At 43.8% G+C, this 19,417-nt stretch overlaps 1 protein-coding gene across 1 annotated transcript in view; it reads right to left on the bottom strand.

Annotated features, from left to right (window-relative positions):
• Positions 1–1,860: 1,860 nt before the first annotated feature.
• The window catches only part of CUZD1 (CUB and zona pellucida like domains 1), a 20,261-nt gene continuing 2,704 nt past the window's right edge, over positions 1,861–19,417 (bottom strand). Inside the window, exons 2-11 of the mRNA XM_073241662.1 lie at positions 14,661–14,716; positions 14,143–14,224; positions 11,901–12,051; positions 9,842–10,056; positions 8,016–8,166; positions 7,452–7,669; positions 6,806–6,978; positions 4,582–4,973; positions 3,570–3,838; positions 1,861–2,343 (exon numbers count right to left, since the gene is read on the bottom strand). Coding sequence (XP_073097763.1) covers positions 2,150–2,343; positions 3,570–3,838; positions 4,582–4,973; positions 6,806–6,978; positions 7,452–7,669; positions 8,016–8,166; positions 9,842–10,056; positions 11,901–12,051; positions 14,143–14,224; positions 14,661–14,716 — 1,901 coding nt within the window. The 3' untranslated portion in view covers positions 1,861–2,149. The remainder of the gene's footprint in view (positions 2,344–3,569; positions 3,839–4,581; positions 4,974–6,805; positions 6,979–7,451; positions 7,670–8,015; positions 8,167–9,841; positions 10,057–11,900; positions 12,052–14,142; positions 14,225–14,660; positions 14,717–19,417) is intronic.

Below are 19,417 nucleotides of genomic sequence, written 5' to 3'. Positions count from 1 at the left end.
AGGCAGCAAGGTGGCTCTACCTGCCTGGGAGGAGGGGGAGCAGAGGCCCTCTGGGGAGCCCGCCTTCCACCCTGCTCAGCACTGAGGAGGTGGTGCTCCCCGTCTCGTCTGTACCTGCTGGAATCCCGTGGCCTATCCTTTGCTGTCAGCCTTCTGGAAGCACTGCATCAAGCATGTCTCTTGAATACAGCATAAAGTCAGACTTGACTTAGTGAGACATTCTGAAAATTCTGCTCTTTTAAGAAATGAGTAGTGGCTGCTCTGCTGTGACACCCACACCTCCCTCAGATGAAGGCGCTCACTCCTCAAGCCGCCGTGAGTGCTGGCAGCTGACAGCTCTCAGCCCCACTGCTCTCCTGGAATTTCCCTCAGCTCAGGACAGCTGCCTTGTCCAAGTTCACAGCCTTCAACCAGTGACTGCCCAACAGAGGCCTGTAAGGGACGGGGCACCCAGCCTCGGTGGGCAGCAGCTCAGGGGCCAGCCCAGCCCAGGGCTCTCCAGGGATCGGCTGGGCCTTTTACTGCAGCTCTTCACCGTTCCCCACCCCCGGTCCAGTCCTGCTTCCCTCACCCTTACAGGGCTTAGTCCTGAGCGCACACCCCAGGCACCCTTCTGCACACAAACCTCTGTACCAGGGATTGTTTCCCAGGAACCCGACCCAGTCAGCACCAGGTGGGGCCTGAGAAGCTGATTCCAAAACGGGACTTGGGGGCTGGCCCAGGGGGACTCCTCCTCAGGGCAAGTGCACACAGTCAGCCCCTGACTGCATCTCATTCTCTGACCCTTGCAACACTCCCAGGGGGCGGCAGCTGTTACCATCCCTATTCCAAATTGCGGACACCAAGGATGAAGGTGACCTGGCCAAGGTAACCCAGCAGCTGGGTGGCAGGAGCAAAACCCAGGCCACCAACTCCAGATTGGGGGCCTTTAATCACTTCACTATCGGTTTTCCAAAAGAAAAAAGGGTACTGATAGTCTATATTACTACATACTGACAATGCATTGATACAGCTCGTGAACAGATATTCTGTCAGTTCCTGGCGGAGGGATGGCGGATGGCCCAGTGCCCGGACAGTGTTAACTGCTGTTCCGAGGTGATCGATTTGATTTGCCCATTGTAATTAAGTTCTTGGGTGTTTTCGTGTTAGGTCAGGAAAGAACTTTGCAGTAGTTCCAGGTGAACACAGAGGGGGCGCAATGGCGTGCCTTTGGGGGCAGTGCTTGGAGACCTTTTTTGGAAATAGTAGAAAGAAAATGGGAGAGATCTGTTTTGATTTGAGCTGGAAATCATTCAGGCCCCTGAGGGCTTGCTCCCTGCAGATAGAGGTGCCATCGCATCCACTGCGCATCCCCCGGGGGTGAAGGAGGATGGCTTTGGGGGCTCATTCTGCCTGATGCACATTAGAAGTCGGAGCTGTGTGGTGTCTGGTGGCGAGGCAGAGCTGTATTCCTCTAAGATAAAGGATTAGATGTGACGTTTGGCACATGTAAAATTAGCTCCCACTGAGGTCTTTAATATTTGTTCAGCCACGTGGATAGGAAAGTGTAAGGCAGAACTGACCTTGTTAGGACTCCTTCTGTGGGTTTGGTGTGTGGTGTGAATGGAAGAGTAGTTGTTTCATCTCACTAACCCTGAAGCTACACAGAAGTCCTGCCTTTCATGGCCAGATTCTTTCTGAAGCCCTCTTCTGAGATGTTTAAGTGTGAAGTGCTGAGACTGCGTTAAAACGAAAAGGCACGTAAGCAGAGGAGATTGCAGTACTCCTTACCACACGTTAGTCTCAGGAATAAAAACTGTTGTGTTTATTTCAAAAGGTAACATATTTGCAACTAGAAAATAAATATATCTAAGGCTGAAGACTACTTTTTGGAAGTAAAAGTAACCTTTTACTTTTCACCTGATGTTTACTTAAAACGTTTTATGTTTATGAAAAAGGATGTTTTTAACTCATTTTATATTTTGGTGGCTTCAGTCCTTTAACATGACAGTAACTTATATAATGTCTGGTCATTTCATTTATACTACAAGGAAACACAGTGACCACGTTGACAGGAGGGTCTGTATATCAATTTTATGAGGCGCCCCTAATTTATTCATAATGCATATAGCCAGGAGATAGGGCTTCCTTGGCATTCAGGAGAAATGTCTCACTGTGGCTGAGCCCCTTCATTACAGGCCTTCAGCTTCTGGTATTTGTAGCCTGTTCGCTGACTTACAAAATGCCTCACTGTGACTGTAGCCACAACCACAACATTCAGAACAAGGACCATGAATGAAAACAGATGCAAACTGTTGAAAGGTTGATTCTGAGTTTCTTCTCCATGTATTTGATCCTGGAATCCTGTAATTGGCAACAAGAGAAAAATCATTTAAGCATAAGTATTACTTGGCATTACAAAATTTTCATAAATTTATGTCTCTACATAGCCTATGACTCTTACACATCAATTAATTATTATTCATAATGCCAACACAACAGGAACTATTATCAGATATTTGAATTAGCTTATGCTTATATTTAATTTCAAAGACAAGATGTCCTTATATTTATTTTTTTAATGGTTAACTTAGTTTGGTTCCCTGACACAAGGTGAAAAACTTGTGAAATTCAACAATAATAATCAAATGGAAATTTAGTTCCACTTATTAATGGCCACTATTTCACATTGTTATCAAAATATATTTGATTGAGAAACATTTTTTCTCTTGAAATAGGTAATGGATACTTTTCTAATATGTATGGTATTTCTATAATAACTTTCACTTACAAATTTTTGACTAATTTTAAATAATCCATAGATGTATCATCTTTTTAATGAATGCATCAATAAGACTACTGAATTTATATTTTATTTGTTTTTGTCATGGAAATATTTTGCTACAAACCAGACTCACACTCCTTCATAGTGCAGTTAATAATAAAGACACAGATCACAGGATTCTTTTATGCCAGGATCATTTTCACATAAGACAAATCCTATAAACAGTTTTCTTTAAGTATGACGTGGCCTAAGTCATTTAATTACGGATCATCTTTGAGTATTTACCACCACATCTTTCAAGCAATCTGACAGAGCTCAGGTTTTAAGCCTGTAAAAAGAAGCTGGACTGTCTTAAAGATAGATTTTATCTGTTTTTAAAAGAAATAGATTTTTTTTTTTCCAAATAGGTGATTGGATGGGATACTGGTTCTTCTTATTTTACTTGTTTGGAAGTTAAAATACATAACTTTTCAGTCAGTTACCTACCATGGTGTCAATAATAAGGAGTCAGGAATCTAAGGGAAACTGTCGTTTTGGAGGGAGAGGGTATTACATTTATCTTCAAAAGCCTTATGAATAGAGCTGAATTATCAGTGTGTAATATGCTTAAACTGTACGTGGCTTACAAATTATCAACTAATAGAAATATTAAATTAATCTTGTGTGTTTAAAACTGGTAACTTATATAGAGCTTTGCTGAAACGATCGTACATCTCTAAACTGTACATGCTTGAGAAGGATTACATTTGAGCAACATTTTATGAGTCGCGAGGTATTCTTAGATCATGAAATCCTGTTTTCTCACCCGAACTGCCACTTGCACTTCGGTCCCTTTTCAGACGGATGGGCCCTATGACAGAGTCAGTCTTCCATTTGTATGAGGAAATGTCTCGTTTCCCTCTGGAGACACAGCCGCGGCTGCAGCGGGACTGATGGTCGCCGCTATCACATATCAAAACCTTACACTGGAGATACACAGAGCTCAGACTTCTCAAGAACTTAAAGGCATTAAACTGGAATCTTCCATAGTGTTCAGATAATGGATATACCTCACAAGTCTCGTCTTGAATACATCTGGAAGAGAATTTATAACACATTTATAAAATTTACAGAAGTTTAGCCTTTTCAATATTGAAGAGAGATGATAAAAATTTTCCTTGAACTATCTAATTTGTGGGTCTAAAAATCTCTCTGGAAAGACAATATCTTCAGTTCAGACTATGGATATGAATCCTGGGCAAGATAAAGTTTTCTCCAGCTCTAAAATTCCTAGCCCATGTGAATTAATTAGAAAATCAATTCTGATGTACTAGAACTCGAACACCGTACTTGACACACTTGCTATGAATGTGTCAGTATGGTAGATGTAAAGTCCATTAGCTTATAGAAATAAAAGAAAATTTCCCTTTCGAAAAAGAGATTTACTTTTTTTTAGAAAAAGATGCCACATATACTTCACTAACTACATTATGCTTATGTTCTAAAGCCAGAATACATGCAATAATCTTCTGGGATGTTGTTGAAAATAATCAAAATGTGAAAAAAGCAAACACACAAGTAAACCTTCTTGACAAAAAACAAATTTGATTCTACCAGCCAATATTTTATAAATGCACTTAAAATTCTAATGGATATGGGCTACGGCTGGAGAAATGTTTTAATTTAGATTTCTGTGTTACAAAATGGTCAACTTTATTAAGTTCCATGATGGTACTAGAAAAAGATCATGGATGAGTTATATATACATACATAGGAAACATTACTTCATTAAAACCATTATTAGTCCTCAGAAAAGAAAGTTATCTATGAACACATACCCACTCTTAATTAGGTCATAGGTTGGAGAGACGAAGTCAGATGTGGGAGAGGCAGTACAGGTATCAAGGAACACCACCAAATTTGGATCTGAGGTGTATAGACTGACTTGAACATAAAGAGTTTGGTTCAAATCCACATAATATGGTGACTCCAGTATAGGCTTTTCAAATACATTGGACTCAAAAAGTGCCATGCTTGTGTTATATTTGCCCAGTGCGTTTTGATTTTGTATTACGTCATCTGCTGTTATGTACATCATCTCTACGGTAGAATTATGTTCCATTTCACACTTAATGATAATCTGGAGATGCTTCTGACGGGTGATCAGTTCAGAAGTTGGGGATGCAATAAGGGTAATTATATTGGTGTAAGTAATCGAATGGTCTTCTACCTGCAGGACAAGATGGAATTCAAATGTTATATTTTAGTTTAAGACCACCAATGTGAATAACATTTGAGGGTAGAGACAAAAGTTTCTTAAATCACAAGATAACAGCTTAAATAACCATAAACCTTAAATGTGTTTTATTTAAGAAACATCCTGGGTAGGAAGAAAAAGTTTGAGATGAGGGGCATACAGGTTGGATTAGAAAGACTTAAAGATAGAATCAGATGGAATTTTTTGCAGTTGCGTTAAAAACAATTTGGATAAATCTGCAAAGAAGTAAAAAGCTAACCTTTGCAAACAATATGGCTTCTCTCTCACTTACCAACTTTACATTTCCCTGTATGGCCCCGGAAGATGACTGGTTAGCCAGAGACGGGTAAGATTCCTCAAGGGAGGAACAACCTAAGACAGGCACAGTCGCAGGGGGGCCATCAGGTGAGAATTTGGGGATCAACAGAGGTGAGGCTCAGAACCTCACCCCCCCTGCTTTGAGAGAAATCTTCTGCATCCGTGGATGTCTTGCTGCCCTTGTCTAGCCTGGATTAATACTTAGTCCATAGGCACACACCTGATCATCTGATCATCTACATTTGCCTTCTTACAGCACTAAACTATGTTTTCTACCTTTATCTTGCATCTACCTACCACTTCAGCATTTTATTAAAAATAAAAATAATAATAATAATAGGAGAAATGTGGGATCAACATATAAATCAAGTACAAAAATCAAATGAATATTCATATTTGACCTGATGGTTTATAGGTCATATTGCATGATCAAAACCGAAAGTTTCTGTGATGAATGCCCTTGTACTGTTCACCATGTAAGAATTTATTCACTCTGTAAGAATTCGTTCACCATGTAAGAACTTGTTCGTTATGCTTCAGAAGATTGGAGACTGACGAGAATTAGGCTTGAGATGGATTAATGATTGTACATTGAGCATTGACCCCCCTATACTGAATTTTATTGTTGTTAACAACCATTTGATCAATAAATATGAGAGATGCCCTCTCAAAAAAAAAAAAAAAAAAAACAATTTGGAATGCAAATTTCCAGCCCTATAAAGACTTGAGACCCTATAAAATTCTGCCTTCCGTTAGGACTACTACGTCAGTGTAGCTAACAGGGCAGTTTCCAAAGTGTGTGCAGACAGACATCCTGTGATAGGCTCAGCCCACACTGCCTTCCCTAGGGATTCACAGCATAACAGCCCAGTTGTTCATTTTGGGCAAAAAATAATGATTTACTTTTGTCCCTATTGACCCCTCTGGAGTAGCACCATTCTTGTCAATTAGGTTTCTGTTTAATGACCTGAGAGAAAAGTTTAAGGTATGTGGCCTAAAGGGTCCCCACAGGTTGAAAATGTTTGAGAGCTTGAACTGATGTTTAAGAAAATGTAGAACAATCACAAACATGTCCTTCATGTTTAAAATAAGGATAATGTTTTACCTTCTGTTTTTATGGGGGAAAGATCATAAAAATACAAGCAGATTTTTGCTGAATATGAGATGTAAACATTTTCTACACAAGTATTACTGGTAGGCTCTTCAACCTACAGCAGACAGATGTTCAAACTCTCTTCAGTGAGCTTTCAAAGATCTTTACCTTTGGGAAAGATAACCACCCTCTAGTTAGCCTGAAAATGAATGCAGGAATTTGGCATTTGTGTGTAAATGAGTGCGTGCATGTATATGTCCACACCTGTTTACCATGTGTTAAGCTGTAAGATTTGGGAGGTGTTCATTAAAGCAGCTGGTAAATATCACACTGTCAGCATTACCCTAAATGCCTTTGGCCTTTGATGAAACCCAGCTACTAGGGTTTCACTTACCTTTTTTATTGTGCCACATCCATCAAGAGGGATAGAAAATTCCACCACATTTGATATTCTGGGTCTGCAAGTTGAGTTGTTTAGTTGTAAGCTATTCTCACTGTATTCAAGTGATGCCAGGTAGGATTTACTTATGATAGCTCTCATCCTGTCAGAGAAGCAAGTTAAAGATGCTGTCCAAAAAAAAAAAAGGGGGATGTTTATGTCAGCTAAGAACTGTGGATCCTGAAATCTGTGTGTGCAGAAGAATAAACAAAAACTTAAAACCCATTTGGCCCTGAACCATAATCAGAAGCTTGAGATAGCAGAGCAGTTAATCCGCCTTCTACAATGCTCAATGAATGACATTGTTTGCAGCTAGAACCTCTAAATCTGTTATTTTCAATTGTGTCTTTGCAGACGCTAAAGGAAACAATGCATGTTTTTTGTGGAAATCTTTTTCAGGGTTAATGAAATTATCAATTCCCTCTCATATTAAGCAATGCACAGAACTGATTCTCAAGCTTCAGATTATGAATATGTTCCAACATATATATGACCAACTTGCAAATAAGGATCAATAGCCATAGGTAGGCTGAGACTTAAGGAGCAATGTCTATATATACAATCTTCAGAGAGCTCAAATGAGCTCAGAAAAAGGACCTACTAGTATTGACGTTTTCTGCATAAATTGAAGTGTAGGAAGCAGAAAATCCCCGGTAGGAGTTGGCGTAATCTGTAGACAGCACGACGGTCAAGGAGTCTGACGAGGATTCGAAGGTGGGCCTCACGCGACCACACATCTGTCCAAGGAGGCCCGAGGTGGTGGAGGAGCCATCATAGACAGCCACAAAATCAAATCTGCAGTGTTCATCCACTTCTAGGCTACAGAAGTAGGACCTCTGGTGAAAAGCTTTCCAAACCAATTGTATTTTCTATGATCACAACAATCCCAGGTTTAAATGGTTAAGATTTTTCTATACAATGATATCTCACGTTTACGATGACCAACCTGGGGCATATCTAGTCCCTGATGTGACCTCAGAATCTTCAGAAATAGAGTCAACTTAGTTCAGTGCAATTGTATTGGTGTTTTTGCTATATATCAATTCTTTGAAAAGTGCCCATCTATGCAGAGGGGGTTCGTGTGATAATTTCCCTTCCCCAAGCCCCCATTTTGCCACATGAGTTCACTGCACTTACTCCAAGACAAATGGACCACAGTACTTACAAAATCTCTTTGAAGTTTAGTTTTATCTTGTAACCTTTCTCCACTTGTATGTGCCACACACAATAGGCCAGCTCAGGATGTGGCCTTGGGTAGTTGGGGCTGGTAAAGGAGCCTTCCAAAGTGTGCAGGTAACCACCGCAGTCTGGAATAGCTGAAAGAGATGTGAGGGGTGACCGTGAATGTAAATCAAGACAGAGATTTCTTTTAGTTTCTATGTTGTGCATTGAGCTATGTAAGTCTCCTCTGAACTTCATTCCATCCCCCTCCTTCAAATTGATAGCATACTGAGATTTTTATTCTTTATCACTGGATTTTCTGCCCATTGATGCAGGGCAGAGAGTGAATCTTTATACTGCTGCAAAATGGAGAATATTAAGTCTCACTGGAATGATCTGTCCCAGCTTTAGAGACTCTCCATTAGCTGACCTGAGCCACAGAAAATAAAATCGGACTCTGAGATTTATCACTTGAGGCTCCTCCCCCCTTAGACCCAGCCTAGCCTTACAGCCTCTTGGGCCGCTACCACGGGACCTGCCCTCCCAGCCTGCCCTCTCTCTCCAGGCCGCTGCCCAGGCTCTTGGTCCCAGCACACACGCCTCCTTCTCCACTGATCCCCACCTCTCCCTGTGCTGCACCCTCCAGAGCTCAACTCAGATGCAGCCTCGCGAGGCCGCCCTTTGTCCCTCCCTTCCCCGGAAGCAAGCAAGCAGCTGGACAAGCAACATGTGAAGAAACCACACTGAAGGCTCTTTTGTGGGGGAAGTAAAATGGTTTAGCTTGGCTAAAGCATAGGACGCCTGTGAGGCAGTGGCTAAACCTAAGGCTTGGAAGGTGGCCTGGGGCCAGCTTTAGAAAAGCTTGACGGCTCCACTCTGGAGATTTGTTAGCACCAAGGAATCTGTGGTTTAAGTAGGAAAATGACGTGCTCCACACAATATAAGTAGGTCATGGGGAAGACAACTAATGACTGACTCTATAGCATCTTGCTACGCTGATGGATAGTGACTGCAATGAGGTGGGCGGGGGAGGAGGTCTTGATAATATGGGTGAATGTTGAAACCACAATGTTGCTCATGTGAAACTTTTGTAAGATTGTATATCCCTGATATCTTAATTTTTAAAAAATTACTGTATTATCCAAAAAAACAACAAAAAAGAAAACGGCATGCTTAGCTCTGGACATTGGGAAGCAAACCAGAATAGAGCTTTGCCCATGAACTCACTTGCAGAATTTCTTGGCATTCTGCTTTGGGCTGCAATGGAATCTAGGTGCAGTGAATGCAGAACCACGTAACATCTGACTGCCTGGCAAATGAGGTCAGTGTTTCTCATCGTTTGCCCTCCAATCCGTGTCAGAATCACCAGGGGAACTTCCTGAATGTGAAGGCTCTGGAGCCCCAGCGCAGATCTAATGGATCAGACCACGGGGAGGGGCGGTCCCAGAAGGGGCATTTCAAAAGCTCTCAGGGTTATTATTAAACAGGCTGAGCCTGCAGGGTCTGCTTTGGTCTCTAATACAGTAGACGCCACCCTGTAGCCAGGTGCTCAGCCCCACCCATCTGCCTCACCTGGGAGCTGGTTAGAAAGGCGAATTCATGGGCTCCACCCCAGATACCGAACCCAAATCTCTCGGTGGGGCCCAGGAATCCAATCCCCAAGCTCTCCGGGTGACTCTCGTGGGCATTTGTGATAAAGCGCCACTGCTTCAATAAATGCCTGTCTCTGGAGAAACAGACTGACTCAAGGTCCCAACGACCCAGGCAGTGGGGGTGTAGCTGCTGCGCGTGCAGGCCGTGTGCACACAGGGTGTCTACAGGCGGACTTGCAGGTGCCAGAAGAGAAGAAGTAGTAGAAGATGAAGACACTTCTTGGAATTCTTGCGGAGTCGGTGACTATCTGAACTGTCAGTGTGTTGGACGACGATTCGAACACAGGGACGTAGTCATTTGCGCTGCAGACTCTCCCCAGCAGAGACGCCTCGGTGGAGTTTCCATCAAACACTTCAATGTTTTCGCTTTCACAACCTCCATCTGGATCAAGCCTGTGGACAGAACGCACCTGTGGTTAGAGAGGCGCCACCAGCAAAGGGGCTTCCCAGACTGGAGGCAACTGATTGCATTGGCATCCCTATTTACAAAGTGGCCGCACATCTCTTTTCCTGTCTGTCTCCAAGTCCGCCCCTCCCAGGCCCCTCCCGCAGCGTCACACCCCAGACCCGTCAGTCTCACCGGCTCCGGGAGCCAAGCTGCTCTGCCATGGTCTCTAGCAAGTAGGTGGGGACGAGGGGCCTGGACCCCGGGACCCCTTTCCTCCCTCCTTCCATCCCTCCTGTTCCCCGTGCCCATGTGACTGTTTGCTGTGGCACCTTCTCATGTAGACTTGAGCCCCTTTGACACTGGAAACCCAAGCCTGTTGAAAGGTGAAGCAGCTCTTCCTCCACCAACCCCTCCCTCGATGTAAAGCTAATTCAGCGTCTTCTAGTGCCCCTCCTGTCCTCGCATCCCCACCTCCTCAGGCAGCCCAGGTTTGTTTTCTGACAGTGTTTCTCCAAATGCCCTCAGAGGACATGTTTCCAGGATGACTTAGAGCGAGAACACAGGGGTAGACAAACCTGAATTCTTCCTTGTTAGGTACTGACTGCTCTGTAACTTTGGGTAAGTGATTTAACCTTGCTTAATCTGTTTTCCAGTGTGTGAAGTGCTAATAGCGCGGCTCACTCTACACCATGGCATGAGGCAGCTGGCACAGGCCTGGGGCACAGGAGGCGTGCAGGGAATGTGAAATGTTAACCTTCCCTTCCTTGTTCTTCCCATACTTCCCTTCTCCCCTCCTCTCTTTTTACACAGCAAGAAAAGCGTATATTTTTCCTGATAGCTCCACCATTCCAGGAAATTCAAAGTACCTCTTCTCTTTTGTTTCTTTGAGGGGTGGAGGAAAGCCAATTCCTACTTCTGTGGTGTAGGGCCCTGATTCTCAAAGGGTGGCACCTCGGCCCACAGCATCAGTGTCACCTGGGAACATGGTACCTGTGTCAGTTCTCAGGCCCCACCCACCCCACCTGAATCAGAGAATCTGGGTACAGCGCCCAGTGATTGTGCTTTACCAAACCCTCCAGGGTCCTCTGCACTCTCTCCAGTCTTAGAACCACTGGGATAGCGTTTGGACTCTGGAGCCAGGGTGCTTGGATTTAATTACTCTCCCACATTGATTAATTTGCCACTTTGGGCACATTAAGCGACTTCTCTGGATTTTCTTAACCAGTGAGTGGGAATTAGATTGCCTCTACCCAGAAGGCCGTTGAGAGGATTACCTGGGAACGTTCTCATGAAGCCCTGAGAGTCTTATAATGCAGCAGCCCATTCTTAGCTTAGTCTCACACTACCACCACCACTTACCAAAAAAGACTGTGAGTGTATATGTATTTCAAAATTAAAAGTTAAAAAAAAATGAGAAACATTGATGCTTGGATCTCATCACCAGAACTGTGAGCTAATCGCCTGGGGTGCAGCCTGAGAACCCGCGTTTGTGGAAGCTCCCCTGATGATTCTAAGGCACAACAGAGTTTCAAACCACAAGTTTAGTGTTTTAGGGCCCAGAATCTGGAACTAGACTAGCCGGGTACAAACCCTGGTTATTCCACTGACTCGTATGATCTGTGTCAAGTTCTTGACTTTCCTGTGCCTGTAATACTTAGCTCAGCCTCAAAGTATCTCTGAGACCAGGGCCAAGGGCGCAGTCGTCAGTCAGTGACTATCAGCCATTATCATCACCATCCTGGTGATGGGTGTTACCGCCTCTAGGAGTAGCCGACTGCTTTCCACAGAGACTCCCTAGTGTGACCAGCAAGTTCAACCACCCTCATTAGGAACTGAAGCCTCTACTTACTGTAAGTAGGAAAAGATGATTCTGATACTTTTGTTTTCTGGGCTTTCCACAGTCCAGGTGCAGTTGTCTTTGGGATTGAGTTGCAGGATCAGAGCTTTATGGTTCTCGGTCTGGCTGATACCTCCCAGGTTGGCCCGACAGCTTGATTTGCCTGTAGAGACCGCAGCTGGCACTGAGGCAAGTCAGCAGCCCCTGCCCTCCTCCTCCAGGGACTGGGACTCGACCTCTTACATGTAATATCCATATAACATGCAGGTAATTGTGAAGGGTATTTAGCTCACTCTAAAGTAAGCCACCAGCAATTAATTCCCCCTCTTGGAGCCCTTGGGGAGAAAGTATTTATGATCTCTCTACCTATGGTGCATAAAAGAATAAGTACATTAAGGTCTAAAGAAAGATGGCTTTAAGAATAAGCTTTATATCTATAATATATAAAGAACTCTTAAAAGTCAGTAATTAAAAGACAACCCAATTGAAAATGTTTGTAGGACCAAAATAGATATTTCTCCAAAAAAGACTGGCCAATAAACACATGAAAACATACTCAACATCACTAGTCATTAAGGAAATGCAAATCAAAACCACAATGAGATACCACTTCATACCAAATAGAATGTAAAGCAAAAACTAGAATCAAAAATAGAAAATAACAAGTGTTGGCAAGGTAGAGAAGCTGGAACCCTCCTACACTGCTTATGGGAATGTAAAATGGGACAGCTGCTGGGAAAACAGTCTGGCACTTCCTCAAAAGATTAAACATGGAGTTAGCATAACCTAGAAATTCTACTTCTAGACAAATCCTCAGAGGAAATAAAACATAGGTTCACATAAAAACTTGTACACTGATGTTCACAGTAGCACTAGTCAAAGTCACCAAAGAGTGGAATCAACCCAAATGTCTATCAACCAATGAATAAATAAAATACGATATCCATACAATGGACTATTACTCAGCGATAAAAAGGAATGAGGTACTGATATGTGGTACAGCATAGATGAAACTTGTAAACATTATACTGTGTGACAGACCACATATTGCATGATTTCATTTATATGAAATGTCCAGAATAGGTAAATCTAGAGATACAGAAAGTAGATTAGTGGTGGCCTTGGGCTGGAGGCCCTGGGCAAATGGAGAGTACCTGCTAATGGGCACAGAGTTTCTTTTTTGGGGGGATGAAAATATTCTCAGGTAGTAATGATGGTTGTTCAATTCTGGGTATATTCCCAGAAACACCAAATTATACATTTTTGAAGGGTGAATTTTATAGAGTGTGAATTATACCTCAACAAAGCTGGTACTAAAGAAGAGGAGAACAACGAGAAGGAGCAGCAGCAGCTATGACTGAATGTACTGAACAAAATCCAATACTTTGTAATAGAATCTAGTGATTAAAAACTCCACTTGGAAACAAAGCTTTTCATTTTCTTTTTCATCTGTGACTATGGGATGTCCTTATAAAAAATGTCTATTTTTCCCTAACAATAACTAATAATATGTTTATTAGTAGAAAGAATAAAAGCCAGAAAGTAAAGATGAGGAAAAAAAGTATAATCCATCCACCCAGGAACAATCATCATTAAAAACTTCTTTAAATACTTCTTAAATGTTCAAATGCAAATATTTTAAACATAAACACCATCATGTTATACAAATTTCAGGTGTTATTTTATTTTCCTCCTAAAGTAGATCTCGGGCATCTTTCTTACAGTTCATTCCTATTTTTAAGAAGTTGTTAAAGAGTATCCCCATTTATGAATTTACCTACATAACTTACAAAATAAATGATGGAAATTTACATTGCTTTTTACAATTATATAAGTGCACAGTACATATATCTTTGTGCACTTTTATGATTATTTACTAAATTCTTAGTAGTGAAATTAGTTTGTAAAATTCTTTATGCTTTTATATTTTTTATATGTTATGCTTCATTCATCCACTCAACAAATACTCACTAGCTCCCATTCTAGAGCCTGGGCCTGCAGAAGTGGACATGAGAAACACAGTCCCTGCTCTTGTGAACTTATTCTCTAAGTGGGGAAGACAGACAACACAAAAATATATTGTCATATAAGCCTGAAAAAACTAGTACCAATTCGAAATCTCATCAAGAGCATATGAGGAAATACTCTCTGTATTAGGGCTAACAGCAGATATTAGAACTTTAGCAGCTTTTGGCAGAGGACTCTTGAAAGGAGGTCTCCCTACTTCAACTGAAAAAATGGTTCACTTTCTTACCTTCTGACTCGGTCGAGTTCAGCTCTGCCAAACATGACACAATTAAAAGGGCCAAAGGGATGAGCCTTCTCACGACCTCCATCTTTGTAAGGGGAGGACAGCCCCTTAGCGGGTGGCAGGCTTTTATATTTCCCTGTGTTTCATAATTAATCTGGGTTCATAAGCTTCCTGGTGACCTCCAGGGAAATGTGTCCATTTGACTATGTGAGTGGTAGATTTTACATGGGAATATAGCAGCTGGGGGACTGGTGTATTATCAGCAACCCCAAACTGTATTTGTTCTCTTCAACTCATTGCTGGAAAGTTCACAGGAAGTTCCAGTTAAAGCTCCTCACAGGGGATCTCCAGCCCTGGGAGCACAGGAGGCACTGAGTAATCCCTCTTGGCACTGACCTGGAGTTGAGAATTTGCCCTGTCCTTTGTTCAGATCATGAAGGGGGTACCATCAGTGATAAAAATCTTCACTGCTCTTACCCCAAAATTAAAGCCTTTCAGAGTCCAAAGGACCAGTTTGGCACCTGGGCAAAATCTGGGTCCAGGTCGGCCACTCTGAGGCCTGCCAGGGTGCTGACCCCTGAGGGAGGGAGAAGGTGGGAAAAAGAAAGTTCGGGTCTAGGTTCAGCTTCCAGGAATTTCTAACTGGTTCTGACCAGAGAGCTCAGTGTAGGTGAATGTAAGGCCCTCGGCACTGTTTCCCAGGTGAGAGAAAGAAATCCTGGTGTCCAGGGTGAGACCAGTGCTGCAGTGGCAAGGCCAGGGCCTGTGATGTTAGGAAACTATGCTCATGAGGCGCTGGTATGTGAGATGTCCTCTTCATTCATTCATTCACTCAACAAATACTCACTAGCTCCCATTCTAGAACCTGGGCCTGCAGAAGTGGACATGAGAAACACAGTCCCTGCTCTTGGGAAACTTATTCACTATGTGGGGAAGACAGACAACACACAAAAATATATTACAAATAGAGGTGCTATGAGTATAATGATAATGAAACAGGGTTGTGGGTTCAAGGGTAACAGTCTTGGCAGGGATGCAACATTAGGGTGGGAAGAAAGGCATCTTGAAAAGATGAACTTTGAGTAGACAAGAAAGAAAGGAGCATTCATGTGAGATCCGGGCTTGGGGAATGCATTTCCAGGCAAAAAAGAATGCAAAGGCCCTGAGGCAGAACCGACTGGACCCTGGAAGTCTGGTAAGTGCAGTAGTGTAAGAGGGAGGGAGGTGGGAAGAAAGGTCAGAAGAAGCAGGTAGTGGTCAACTGGTGAAGGACTTGTAGGTCAGATTAGTAGGAGTCTAGATTTTATTCTAGGTTCAATTGGAACTTTTTGAGCAGGAAAATAATTACTGATTTTTTTCAAGCAGCTTTCTAGCAGCTCTGTGGAAGTAAAGGTAGGGGTCGACTGGATCTTGTAGGATAAAACCCTTCATGATTGTGCTTAACCTTTCTGTGTTGTTCCAACTATCTGCAGGCCACAAACCCTTACCCTGGCTCTAGACACTGGGGGCCCTGGGCAGTGCAGTGACCCAGGGAGAAGTATTCGTAGTTGAGCCCCTGGACAGGTGTCTGGCCCACACCAGTGCTGCAGTGGCAAGGCCAGCACCTGTGACATCGGGAAGTTGTGCACATGAGGTGCTTGGACACTCACCAATGTTCCTGGCACAGCTTCATTCAGTTCCTGCCTGCTCGGAGACTTCTGGGGTTGGCCAAGTACCAGGCGGGGACTGGGTGTCCTAGTGTGAGAGCAAGCAGAGGGCATGCATGTGTGGTGGGAAAACTTCTGGTCACTAAGGGCCACTCACCCTCAGCTGTGTCCACAGTTTCCTGCTCCTACCCCACCCCCAGGCTTTCTTACTGAAATCCCCCTCCCTCCCTCCTGTGGACATGAGCTCCCAGTGCCCAAAACCATCCCCATGGACTGTGAGAGCTTCGTCGTCACTGCTCTGAGAGGGGGGCTAACAGAGAAGAGGGAGGAAGCCTGGGTTAGCAGTTGGAAGACATGCCTGGTTCAGGCCACTGACAACTTACCAGGAGATCACAGGGGCCAGGATGTGTGGGGTTGGCATACCTTACCTTACTCAATCCTATCACTTATGCATTTTATATCAAGGAGACTGAGGCTCAGAGAAGTTAAGAAACTTTCCCAGTGGCACACAGCTCCTGAAAGGCAGGGCTGCATTTGAACCAAGTCTGTCAGGCTCTAAAGCCCATGTGTCACCCTGTCCCTACTGCCTACCAGAGGGTGACTCAAAGAGCCCTTGCCCCCCCTCTGCCTCCCTCTCGGACCCTGTGATGCCTGAACTTCAGGCTTCTCCCCATGTGTGGGACACACTGGTGCAGGGCCTTGGAGTACTAAGCACTGGGCTGCCCACTGGGTGGGCTCAGAAAGGAGTGGGACATGCTTGGGAACTCGCAGGCCACAAGGGAAAATCAAAAGACACATGAACAGCCAGGACAAGGCCAGAGCAGTAAATGCTAGGCGACGGGGAGGGATCCAGGAGCTCAAGGGCAGGTCACGTCCAGCTGGAGGGTCCCAGGGCAGGCTCCAGGGAAGAGGCAGGCCTCAATTTGCCTCTTGAAACTCATGCTGGGCCCGGAGCGTCAGCTGTCCAGGGAGTTTCTCTGCCCCACCGCTGCTCTGGGAGAACAGCTCCCACCCCCACAGCCCTTCTGGCAAATTTCACTACCACTGAAGAGCTGACTATTCCATCAGCCAAGCCCTCTGCTGGCGTGGGGGTTGGGGGGGCTCTTCCGGAAAAGTGCTTCTACTCTGTTCACCTCTCATCCTAGCGGGTATAGCTGTTTCCATCATTTCCTATTTATCTATTGTACTCCTTTAAGTATGTAACCACCTGTTGCTAGTTAACTCTTTACATTAAATAAAATATGCAGGGCCCTCAAAGCAAGAATTCGACTGTCACAGGAAGTAAAATCGTGGTTACGGATATGACGTCTGTGCTTAGAAAACGATTCTGGCAGCTCAGGGGAAGGGCAGGAGCGGTCAGGGCACATCTCGCAGCCTGCTGTTGGGCTGGTGGACACAGCTGGCACCAGTGGAGCACATTCCCTGCACTGTCCCAGGTGTTACATGTTTAACTCATTTATGAGATATAGGAACTCAATGGGTAAAAATAAGGACTTAGGACAAGGATTATTTAAATGTTAACACATTACTATAGGGATGTAAATTCACAGAATCCAACGTTGTGTTTTATGTGAATTTTTAGAACACAAGTTGTCAGAAATCACTTTGCAGTTGGGATGGGGCTAGTTCATTACATGCAGTATTTATTACCACACGGATGTTTGCCAGGCAGAGCCACAACTCGAATAAAAACTGCATGTTTGAGCTCCCCTTGCAGCAAGTGGATCGTGTGATTCAGCTCGAGACAGGATTTAAGCAGAAGCGGAATGCATGGCCTTTTCTGAGTTCCCTCCTGAGAACTGCACATGAAGGTTAGAAATCCAGCAGTCTTCTCAGGCCAGGAGGGGACTTTGGTTCAAAAGAACATCATGGGCCTGACACTGAGGAAAGCCAGCCAACCTGACTGCCTACTGCTGGGCATCTGGAACATGAGGAAAAACAAAATCTTCCTTGTTCAAGACATTGTTATTTTGAAACTTTCTGTTACAATCATACCTGATCTTAACTGATCAAGTAGTCAAGTGATTTGTTCAACTTAACATAGAAAATTAAAACTGAGCTTTCATAAGGTTTGAAGAAAATATCTCAAGAAAAGCTTTAGATACTCCTGAATCTTTTATATCGAAAGTGTAACTTTAAATAGTGAATATTCATATTCACTGTAGTTTTGTGCTTTTTGCAATTATGGGACATGATTCGAAAGCAAAGGAAATACTCAAGTGACAGGAGATTTTAATGTCATCCAGACTACTAGAAGAATTCTTATTTTCAAGAAAATATTGTTCAAAGAAGCCTGAGAAGAGGATTGCTTGAAAATTATGGCTACTTCAGTCTGACTGGTAAGCACTGTATTGCTTAGAGGCTAATCACCAGCCTTCCAGGAGAAATGCATATTTTTACCTTATTTGTGTATAAATTAAGATCTTTCCTCTTCAACATCTCACTGAATCCTCAAAACAACCCTATGAGATGGTGGTTCCATTTTAGAAGAAAAACGGCCTTGGAGGAATTATATGTCACACGCAAGGTTGAGTGAGGTGGAATCTCATCCAGATGGGCTGACTGAGAGCTGCAGGAGCTTTAGGGGTGTTCAGGAGGGAGTGCCAGCTCCATCCTGCACCCAGTCGGGTTCCTCCAGAACCTCAGGCCTTAAGCCAGAGCTCCTCAGAGCAGGCTGAAGGCCACACGCCTTTGCATGGCCTTTGACCGTCTCCCCGTCTCAGCCTAGCTTACCTCTCCAGCTGCATCACCTCCCACTGCCTGTCCACAGCCCGCATGTGTTCACACCTCCGAACCTGGGCTGCTCCCTTTGGCTGCCGGGGCCTCCCCTCCTTCTCCTGCTCAAATGCTGCACTAATGCCTTCTCTTTGGCAGCCTCCCCTGGGGTTCTCACCTACTCCCACCTCATATTAATTATTCCTTCCCCTGTGTCCCCCTGCCCTTTGCACCTCTATTGAAAACCTAGAGGTTTCCAGGCTATAATTTTGCACCCTGAACAGATACCTGGCTTGAATTCAGAACCGAAACTTCTGCATCTGTGCTTTCCCTCGCTGAACCCACTATTTTAGACCCAAGAAGTGCTCAAGGAAATAGACGCTCAAAATTGTGGATTTTGTTTGCTTTTCATATTACTAAAAATGGTTTAGTTCTCAAGTATTTTTCATATCCTTTCTAACTCTATTACAGTTCTCCAGAGAAACAGAAACAAGAGGATAAACAGATATGTAAGAGATTTATTATGGGAATTGGCTCATACAATTACGGAGGTTGAAATATGCTACGATATGCCTTCTGCAAACCGGAGCACCAGGAAAAACAGTGGGGTAATTCTGTCCAAGTCTGAAGGCCTGAGAACCAGGGAAACCATTAGTATAACTCCCAGTCCAAGGCCAAAGGCCTGAGAACCATGAGAGAGGGTTTGAGGTGGCAGGGGAAGCTGGTGTAAGTCCCAGAGTCCGAAGGCCCAAGAAACAGGAGCTCTGATGTCTGAGGGTAGGAGAAGGATGCCCCAGCTTAAGGAGAAAGATGACTCTGCCCTTCCTCTGCCGTTTTGCTCTGTTCCGGTGCTCAACAAACCCGATGTTGATCACCCACATTGGGGAGCACAGATCTTTGCTCAGTTTACTGATGCA

The sequence above is a fragment of the Manis javanica genome, chromosome 7, assembly GCF_040802235.1.
Source record: "Manis javanica isolate MJ-LG chromosome 7, MJ_LKY, whole genome shotgun sequence".
Taxonomy (NCBI): domain Eukaryota; kingdom Metazoa; phylum Chordata; class Mammalia; order Pholidota; family Manidae; genus Manis; species Manis javanica.
The sequence above is the reverse complement of the archived record's forward strand: the minus strand, read 5'-3'. Positions and strand labels throughout refer to the sequence as shown.